At 32.9% G+C, this 11388-nt stretch overlaps 1 protein-coding gene across 1 annotated transcript in view; it reads right to left on the reverse strand.

Annotated features, from left to right (window-relative positions):
• LOC117171584 (integrin beta-PS-like) overlaps positions 1-11388 on the reverse strand; it is a 48529-nt gene that overhangs the window by 987 nt on the left and 36154 nt on the right. Inside the window, exons 8-9 of the mRNA XM_033359028.1 lie at positions 7864-8058; positions 4606-5106 (exon numbers count right to left, since the gene is read on the reverse strand). Coding sequence (XP_033214919.1) covers positions 4606-5106; positions 7864-8058 — 696 coding nt within the window. The remainder of the gene's footprint in view (positions 1-4605; positions 5107-7863; positions 8059-11388) is intronic.

Consider the following 11388-nt stretch of genomic DNA (forward strand, 5'->3'; position numbering starts at 1 on the left):
TCCCCTACTTTATTCTCGTCACTGTCTCTAATTCCCCTCCCCTCACTTTCCCTACTTCCCCGACCCTAATTCCACAGCAATTTCCCAAATTACCCTCCACTCACTTCCGCACGCTCATGTGCATTTACTTTCCCTCCCATAATTTCGCGCAACTTCCCTTATTCACCACCTTATTCTCCACCCGTCATTGCCCTTACTTTCCCTACTCACCCACCCCTCGTTTCCCATCATTTCCCCTCACATTATTTCCCTTCTTATCCCTCACTTCCCCTATTTGTACACCCCGCTCTTCCTGTACTTCACTACCCCTCATTTCTCATGACATTGCCTTAATGCGTTTCCCTACTTCCTTACCCCTTATTCCACATCACTTTCCTTAATTACCCTCCTCTCACTTCTTCACCATCATTTCTATTCACTTTTCCTCCCATAATTTCCCGTCATTTCTCCTAATTGTCTTTATAAAAAGCTTCCTCTGCTTCCTCAACCCTTATGTACCCTCACTTCCCCTAATTCCTTATCACTTTTCCTACCTTCACTTCGCCAGCCCTTATTTCAGATTACTTTCAATAATTCCCCTCCAGCCATTACCCTCACTTCCCCTACTTTCCACCCATAATTTCACATCGATTTTCCTGATTCCACTCACCTCATTTTTTCTACTTATCCATCTTTCAGTCGCTATCACTTTCCATTACATTTCTTCCTCTACATTATCACCCCTCGTTAACCATCACTTTCCCTTTCATAATTTCTGTGCCCATCCTGCACTTCCCCTATTTTCACTCTCCAAACTTTCACTACTTCACCATCCTCATTTCTCATCAAATTCCCTAATTACATTTCCCTAACTTTCCCATCCACATTTACATTCACTTCCCAGTGGGCAAAAAATTTTGTGACGTCTTTACGACATCTTTACGACATTTCTACGACTTCCTATATCCGCCTCGTTGGATATCGTGAAGGCATCGTCAAGTCATACGACGTATTTACAATATCGCAAAGACACCTTAACGACATGGACACATGATATCGTAAAGTTGTTGTAAAGATGTCGTCGCGATGTCGTAAAGACGTCGCCAAATTTTGTCCCTTCATTATCCCTCACTTCCTTTAATGGCCCACTCCTCATTTCCCCTTCCTTTTTGGCGCTACGAAACCATAAAAATAATTTGGTCTAAAACAATCCGAATTTTTGGCTGCACAATAGTTCTAAATTCCACAATACTTTAGAATATTTTATAAGTTTTATAGAGATTTAATTAACAATATAATTTTTCAGATTGGAATTCTAAAGAGAGAATATGTCGATTTTTTTCTCCGTTGCTTCTAAAAAATTAGATAAGAAAAGATGTACGATCGAGCTTAAAAAAACTTTTAAATTTTAAGATCACTACGGTTCCGTACTTAAATTACATAACGGATTATAGGCCCTCTCTCAGAATCCACCCCCCTTGTGACAAACCGTAAAAAAATATTTCAGCTCCCTACACCCCCCTTTTACTGTATGCAATTTTTAATTTCCTGAGATGTATTGCTACCCAGTGGGCACAAAATTTGGCGACATCTTTACGACAACTTTACGACATCCTATGTCCATATCGTTTCGGTGTCTTTGCGATGTCGGAAAGACATCGTCAAATCATACGACTTATTTACGATATCGTAAAGACACCTTAACTACATGGACATAGGATGTCGTAAAGTTGTCATAAAGATGTCGTAACGATGCCGTAAAGACGACGCTAAACTTCTTGCCCACTGGGTAATTACTGCTAGTAAAATTACCCAGTGGGCACAAAATTTGGCGACGTCTTTACGACATCGCTACGACATCTTCACGACACCTTTACGACATTATATGTTCATGTCGTTAATGTGTCTTTACGATATCGTAAATAAGTCGTATGATCTGACGATGTCTTTACGATATCGCAAAGACACCGAAACGGCATGGACATAGGATGTCGTAAAGTTGTCGTAACGATGTCGTAATGATGTCGTCAAATTTTGTGCCCACTGGGTAGGCAGGGTGTCCGAGAACTTCATCTTAAAAATTCCCTAATTTTTCCGTGACTAATTTTTCATTTTCCTTGCTCATTTATATTCAAATACCAGGATTTTAATCTGGTAATACTTTTCATATCGAATATTTTATAGCCGGAATAAAACAGCATTTCGGATACAAATTTAACATTTTCAAATTCATTAATTTATTTTCAACAAAAAAGTGTCTTTTCTACCATAAAAGATATCTTTTTAACAAAATACTTGGATTTTCAACTAAATAATTAATTTTTTAACATATTAGTTGAATTTTTAATCTAAAAAGATAAATTCGTAACAAAAAAGTGTCATAGTTCCTATATTCAATCATAAAAGATGAAATTCATACCAAAAAAAAAAGCATTTTAAAACCAAAAAGTTTATTTAAATTGTTAAACCTTCAAGAAGACGAATTTTCTCTACAAAAAGTGGATTTTCAAACAAAAATATGACTTTGAGCAAAAAATTAATTTTACACGAAACTGATGCATTTTCACCGAACAAAAAAGAAATTTCAAATCAAGAAAATTACTTTTTATACAAAAAGGGGAATATTTAACTAAAAAAGATCAATCTTAAAAAAGGGAAGTTAAATTTTCAGTTAAAAAATTTTTTTAAGCAAAAAAATGTTTTTACACAAAACAGTTAAATCATCTAGCAAAGACAATCATACAATCCTACAATCAAAAGAATTAAGTTTTAATAATGTAATTTAACTTTTACCCAGGCCCTTAAATTTCCAATCAAAAAACATTAATTTCCAACAAAATAGTTAAACCTTTAATCAAAGAAATGAATTCCCACCTAAAAATATATATCTTCAACCAAAAAATGATTTCTTAACAAATTGATGCAACCAAATGTTTCAAACCAAATAGTTCAATACTCAAGCAAAGACGAATAATCTTTAAATAAAAAGTTGCATTTTCACTAAAAAGAAATTAAGTTTTTACCAAAACAGATGAATTTTGATATCAAAAACATAAATTTTCGAAAAAATAGTTGAATTTTCTGTTAATAAAGATTTCAGTTGACTTTTCATGTTTAAAATATGAATTTTTAAACAAGAAATAAGTTTCTACAGAGAAACTTACATTTTTAATCGAAAAAGACGAGTTTTTAACAAAAAATTATGACTTTATAACAAAATTGTTAAATTATCTTCCAAATAGTTGCGCCACAAAAATTGTATACATAAGTGAAGGACCCCCACCCCTCTAACGTAATAAATCGTAACAAATAATCTCGACCCCCCCCCCCGCCCTTGAACTGTTGCGTAATTTAAGTATGATCCATAATGAAAAAAAATAATTACTGGAAAAAGAATAATAATGATCAGGAGAAAGAAGCCAAATTCAAAATAGTGTTCCGATAGAAGACGAAAAATGAAAATTTATGAGAAACATGCAAAATTATGGTGCTAGTAATAGAGATGAAGGAAAAAGAGAGAAGGATAGCAAAGAAACAGAGAGAGAGAGAGGAAATTAGAGGGAAAGTATTGAAAAAGGATCTGCGATTAGAGAGGAAAGAGTTCAAAAAAGGAGCGGAAGAAGTGCTGAAATGATAGATGGGATGTTGGAGATAGAGAAAGTGTACGAAAGGAAGGATAAAGACGTAGAGAATAAATTAATGAAGGACGTGGTGAAAGTTGATGAGAAAAGGAATGTATAGAGAAGAAGGAGGTGGAGAAGGAATTAAGAAAATTGAGAGAAGGGAAAAGTAGTGGAGAAGAATATCGGAGGAAAAAGGAGTATACTGAGATGCATAATAAAAAGAGGAGGAAAATAAAACGTTTCAAGAAGCGGAGCAAACTATGATGGAAGAAAAGATTTGAAAGGTAGCCAATAGAGAGAGAAAAAGAAGGAAAAGAGAAGAAATTCAAGAGTGGAGGAATGGAAAAAACTAGAGGAATGGACATGGATAATATGCAATAGAGTATAGAGAGAAGGGTAGTCAGAGTTATGGAAAGAAGGGGTAGTGCTACAGTAGTTAGTGTAAAGTATGAGAGGTTAAATATAGAAGATGAGGAAAAAAAGAAAGAGCCACCGAATGACACTGGATTTAGGAGAGAATGTGACAGTTGAATCTAAATGTAGACAAGACTATGGAGTTTGGTTATGAATGCGTGGATGTGTGGAGAGAGATGAAGCGCAAAGGAATAAGTTAAGTACTAGAGTGGGAAAGAGGACATGCAGTTTGAGGAGAAGCTAAGAAAGGTAAAGAGATAGGACACAGCGCAAAAGTGTTTGAAGGAGATAGAAAGGACTAGAGGGAGGGTGATAGAATTAACGACATGAACTTGGACAGGAATAGCAAGTTTTAGATTGAGAAAGGAGGTAAGGAAAAGGATATATTTAAGAAAAGGAGAACTGAAAGTATAGAATCTATGAATGAGAAAAAGAAATATGGTATGCATGGAAGGGATATAGCAGAGGGAATAAAACTAAACGAAGCTGGCAAGAGAATCTGGTAAAGATTTTAGAGGATGAATCTGATGAGGTGTAGATAAAAAAAATTGAGAAGGTTAAAAATTGCAATGATAATTTTTCCAATTACCGCATCCCACTTGGCCATCATCCTCTCCTTCTCGAAACGGGCACATTCCTGCTTATCTTTAATAGTTGCGAATGTTTTCCACGCTACCAAAGCTGCAACACCTGTTAGTACAACACCTGCGACAACAGCCAAAATTACACCCAATAAATAAATTTCTGGCGGACAATCGGGTCTTTCTTGAGCTTGAACTACCAGTTTCGTTTCGTTGTAAAAGTAGACGAAAGTGTAGGTACAATCATTCTCGTCTTTGTAGTCACAAATAACTTCATCTTCCCAAAATGAAGTTTTGTCAATTGTTTCAACTCGTTCAATTGGAATTTCTGAACAGTTGGCTGCACATTCTTCATCTGTCATATTTCTGAATTTGTGAATTTGACACATAACACATGGCGTCAATTCTTCACATCTTTTGGGACAGTCAGGACATTTTTGACAATATGATCCTGTATATTTAATTCCATTTTCTTCGCGACACACACATTGTCCGCATTCACATGTTCCCTGAAAGATGGAAAAATGGTCCTAAATTGCTTCAAATCTCCAACCATACATCTTTTGTATGATAACCTTCAAACTCTCAAGAAGAAGCCCGAAAAATCAAAATAGTTGAATTCTCAGTGGGCACAAAATTTAGCGACGTCTTCACGACAACGTTATGACATCTTTACGACAACTTTACGACATCATATGTCCATGTCTGTTCGGTGTCTTTGCGATATCGTAAAGACATCATCAGATCATACGACTTATTTACGGTATCGTAAAGAGACCTTAACGACATGGACATAGAATGTCGTAAAGTTGTCGTAAAGATGTCGTCACAATGTCAAAAAGACGTCACCAAGTTTTGTGCCCACTGGGTTTTCAACCAAGAAGATCAAGTTTCTATAACTTTTCAACAAAGATACATGAATTTTCAACCAAGTCGTTAAATGTTCAACTAAAAACTATCAATTCTCAAAGTAGAATGGCATAGCTCAATTTTAAGATAAAAAATTTAATTAAAAAAAGACAAATTCACAACAGAAGAAATGAATCATCTAGCAACAAATGATTTGAAAAAATTCAATTTTCAACAAAAGAAAGATTTTTCAGTTAAGAGAGAAAATATTTCAACCAGATGATTATATTTTGAAAGCAAAAAAAAAAGAAGATTTTTATACAAAACATTTTAATTTTTAAATAATGAAATAAATTCTTAATTAAAATGATAAATCATCAACTGAAATAGTTAAATTTCCAGGCAAAAATAATAAATCTTAACAAAATAGTTAAACTTGCAACCTAGAAAGATTTTTCTGTTAAGAGAGAAAAAATATTTCAATTAGACTCTTCATTGCAAAAAAATAACTAATTTTCTACCAAAAATATTAATTTTCAACTAAAAAAATGAATTTTCAACTAAAATGATAAAATTTTAACCACAATAATAGATGCATTTTCAGGTAAAAATACAAATTTGAAACAAAGTAGTCAAATTTTCAACCAAAAATATGCATTCTCAAAAAAAATGTATAAAATAATATTTTAACGAAAAAAAAATTTTAATTTGAATTAAAGAACAGTTAAATTGAAACAACAAAGACAAATTTTTAACAAATTAGTTAAATCCTCAACTATAACAAAAATTAAAATTGTACAAGAGATGAATTTTCAAACCTAATAGAAAAATTTTCAACAAAAGAGTTAAATTTTCAACGAAAGAAAGATTTTTTAGTTAAGAGAGAAAAAATGTTTCAAACAGGTTATTGAATTTTTAGGCAAACAAAAATAATGATTTTTATACGAAATATTTTAATTTTTAACTAATAAAATGAATTTTTAACTAGAATGATAAATCATCAACTGGGATAGTTAAATTTTTAGCTGAAAATATTAATTTGAAATAAAACAGTTTAGTTTTCAGCAAAAAAAATCATTCTCAACTAAAAATATGAATCTTCAACAAGAATAATTATTCTATTTTCAGGTGAAAATATTAATTCGAAACAGAATGGTTTAACTTACAACCAAAAAAGTTGAATTCTCAACAAAAAATGTATTAGTTGATATTTTAACGAAATTTTTTTTACTTTGAATATAAAAACAGTTGAATTGGAAAAAGATACATTTTTAGCAAATTAATTGAATCCTCAACAAAAAAGATTAAATTTCAACAAAAAATCAAGATTAATTCTCAACGAAAATAGTAACAGTTGGTATTTAAACCAAATATTTTTTATTTTAAATAAAAGAAATTTTAATTGAACTAAAAAAAGGATTTTTAATAAAATAGTCGAATCCTCAACCAGAAAAGATGAAGTTTCTACGAAGAAGATGCATTTTCAAAGCAAAAGACAAATTATCAACAAAAACTTTGAACTTGCAACCAAGAAAGATATTTCAGTTCGAAGAAAAAAATATATTCCAACCAGATTGTTGAATTTTTATTCAAAAATACTAATTTTCTACAAAACATTTAAATGAAAAAAAAAGAATTAATTATTGAATTTGCAGGTTCAAATATTAATTTTAAACAAATTAATTTAATTTAAAACCAAAAATACGATTTCTAAATAAGAATCGTCCCATTGGGCAAAAAATTTGGCGATGTCTTCACGACATCGTTACGACATCGTTACGACAACTTTACGACGTCTTATGTCCATGTCGTTAAGGTATCTTTACGATATCGTAAATTAATCGTATGATCTGAAGATGCCTTTACGATATCGCAAAGACATCGAAACGACATGGACATAGGATATCGTAAAGTTGTCGTAAAGATGTCGTAACGATATCGTAAAGACGTCGCCAAATTTTGTGCCCACTGGGGTAATATGTAGTTGATATTTTATCAAAAAATATGCTGTTAATTCAAACAAAAAGCTGTTGAACTGGACATAAAGAAAGAATTTTTCACAAAATAGTTGAATCCTCAATAAGAATGAGTTTTTCACAAAACGGTTAGATTAACAACAAAATAGTAAAAATTTTAACCAATAAGTATTAGTTTTCAACCCAAAATATAATCGTAGGCTTTTCTACAAAAAAAAACTTTCAATTAAAAATATTGGACTTTCTATTTTCTGATTTCTATTGCATCAGTTCACATTTAAGAATAAAGAACATAAAAATGGGAAAGACTTCGAAGCCTGCGATAAATAAGGAATAATATTTTACATCAAAATTAAAATATGTCAACTCCGAAAAGACCTACATCATTTGAACCCAAAAAACGACACCCTTATTTCCATAATAATAAATTTGTTGACTTACATGTCCTGAACATGGAATCTTGGTTCCTGGTTGAGTACATGTGTCAGTCGATTTTGGACACTCGCAGGCAGGACCCTGCCAGTCTGGTGAACACTTGCATTCCCCACAGTTACATTCTCCATGATCCGAGCAGATTTTATTATCTCGGCGATCACAAGAGAAATTATCGCATTCGCAGAAAGGACCAGTTATATGCTGGAAATTTAAAAAAATTGTTTCTTCTATCATAGCCGATCATCAGCGCCGGATTAACATTTTTCGAGGCCTGGGGCTAAACCTCGAAGCTAAACCTCGAAGGCGATCAGGGGCCCCTCGGCCCCCTGGGGCCTGGGGCACTGGCCCCGCCGTGCCCCTTGGTAAATCCGGCGCTGTCGATCATATTCTATGATACCCTACCCAGTGTCCACAAAATTTGACGACGTGTTTACGACATCGCCACGACACCTTTACGACAACTTTACGACATCCTATGTCCATGTCGTGCTGTCTTTACGATGTCGTAAAGACATCGCCAGATCATATGACTTATTTACGATATCGTAAAGACACCTTAACGACATGGACATACGATATCGTAAACTTGTCGTAAAGATGTCGTAATGATGTCGTAAAGACGTCGCCAAACTTTGTGCCCACTGGGTAACGACCTGATCATATATCTGATCCCAAACTATCCTATCTGATCCGATTCTATTATATCTTCTCCTAATCCATCCAATCCTATCACATCCAATTCATTCTTATTATATAATATCATATCCAATCTAGTTTCATAAAATCCTGTCATATCCGGCCCTATCTGATTCGATTCTGTCATATCATATTTTAATCTACTCGATCTTATATGATCCTATCCAATCTGTCTAATCCTGTCCGATCCTATTGGATTCAATTATATCATACGAGATCCTATTTTATCCGATTCTATCATCTTCTAACCAATTATATCCAATGCAATCATATCCAATCCTACCATATTCGATCCAAATGTATCCAATCCCAACATGTAATTTCTGATTCTATCATATACTATCCAATCATATCTGATTATATCCGTACCAATTATATCATACACGATTATATCCTCTCTAATTTAAACTAATTATATTATATCCGATCTTAAACTTTCCGAACCCAACCTATCCTATCCAATTCTATGATATCCAACACGATGCTATCCTATCATATCCTATCATATCCCAACCTATGAGGTCCTATCATATTTAAACCTATCATATCTGCTAATCTATGCGATCTGATCCCATTCGATACCATCGCATCCAAATCTATTCTATCTAATCCGATCCTATCCGGTCCCATTCTATAGCAACATATCCGATTTAATTATATCTTATCTGATCATATTCGATCCTATGATCTTCGGTTCAGCCCAATTATATCATATCCAGTCCCAACCTATTCTATCCGATGCTATCATAATTGATGTTATCTGATATCCAATTCTATCCTATTATTTACGATCCTATCCAATAAAATTCTATCATACGCTTTCTAACCCTATCCCTATCCCGACGTATCTTATCCAATGATATCCTATCACATCCTATCTGATCGGATTATGATTGTTACTGTCCTATCACGCCCGATCCCAACCTATCCGATCCTGTCATATTCCAACCTATGATATCTTCTAATCTATTACATCCGATCCAACTCTATACTATACCATCCAATTCTCTCCTATCTGATCCGATCCCATTTCATAGTAACGTATCCGATCCAATAGCATCCTTTCCGATTCTATCCTATCAAATCCCAACCTATTCTATCTGATGCTATCATCCAATCCTATCACATCATATGCTATCTGATCCTATCTTATCCCAATATACCCTATCCAATGTTATTCTATTAGATCCGATTCTAATTGATACTCTCCTATGACGCCCAATCCAAATCTATATAATCCCATCCAATTCTATCCTATCTGATCAGATCCCATTCTATAGCAACATATACAATCCAACTGTATCCTTTCTGATCCTATTCGATACTATCATCTCCAGTACAATCCAATTATATTTTATTCGATGCTATCCTATCTGATGTTAACTGATATCCAATTATATCCTATTTATTGCGATCCTTTCTAATACAATTCTATCCTAACCTATCTGAGCCTATTAGAACATATCCTATCATATGCATCTGAACCAATTCTATCATGTCCGATCCTAACCTATCCTATCCGATTTGAGCATATCCTACGCTATCCAATCCAATTGTATCATATCATGTCCTATCCAACACAATTCTAACATCCTAACGGATCCGATGCTATCTGATCCTATCTGATCCAATTCTATCATATCCGATTCTATCTGATCCTGTCTTATCCCAACATATCCTATCAAATTTTTCCTATCAGATCCTATCTGATCCGATCCCATTCTGTCGTAACATATGGTATTTTTGACTCGAGTACGTAATATTTTTAATTGCACGCATTGCTGTCGAAAAACTGATTGGTTGCAAAACTGCGTGAATATAACTTTTAGTGAATGTTTCCAGGTTGTTTAAATGTGAATAATGATTTATCAATATTCTAGATTATCAACTTAGTATATCGAAATTTCCAGAAAAGTAGTTTTTGCTACCACACTACAAATTCTAAACTTTTTAATATTTTTAAAGAGAAAAGAATAACTAAATTTTTGGAAATACTTATTTTGAAAAATTCGCAACCAAAATTAGAAGCATTTTAATAATTTAAAAAGGTTTTGAGATTTAATTTTTTTAAAGATTCCTGGAAAACTTTAAAATGGTTTAGGTTTAATTCAAAATAATAATTTTTTAGGATTTCAAAATGTGTGGAAAAATTATGGAAGACTTTAAAAAAAATCTTCTAATTGTTCAGAATCTAAAAAAATTACGTAAACTACAGAATCAAAAAATTATTCTTAGATTAAGAGATACTTAGAAGTTTTGCAACGACTCAAAAATAATAAAAAATTATAAAATATTTGAGGAATTTTGTAAGGTTTCAAGTCAATGAAGAAAATTATTTACATTCCCAGGAAAAATTAAAATGATTTTTTATTTATGATTTTTTATTTTGAAAAAAGAACTTTAGAAGAAAATTATAAAAAGAGTAGAAGATTTTAAAGCAAAATTTTTTTATTTGGTAATATAAAAAAATTGAGTACATCCAAGAAATAATTATAAGATTTAAAGAGATTAAAAAAGAATTGAAGACTGTACCTGATCGTTTTATATCGTGTGCAATCTGATCATATCTGATCCGATTAAAATGGCCCACCCAATCCTGTCCAATCCGATTATACCATGCCCGATCCGAATATATCATTTCTCATCCGATTATAGTATGTACAATCCTATCTGATCCAATTATATCATGCCCGAACCTACCCAATTTTATCTAATGCGACTATATCATATACGATCCGATCTAATTCGATTATATTATGTCCGATCCTACCTGATCATATTATTCCTGATCCTATCGGATCTGATTATAGCATGCCCGATCCTTTATAACTTGAT

The sequence above is a fragment of the Belonocnema kinseyi genome, chromosome 4, assembly GCF_010883055.1.
Source record: "Belonocnema kinseyi isolate 2016_QV_RU_SX_M_011 chromosome 4, B_treatae_v1, whole genome shotgun sequence".
In the NCBI taxonomy this organism is placed as follows: Eukaryota; Metazoa; Arthropoda; class Insecta; order Hymenoptera; family Cynipidae; genus Belonocnema; species Belonocnema kinseyi.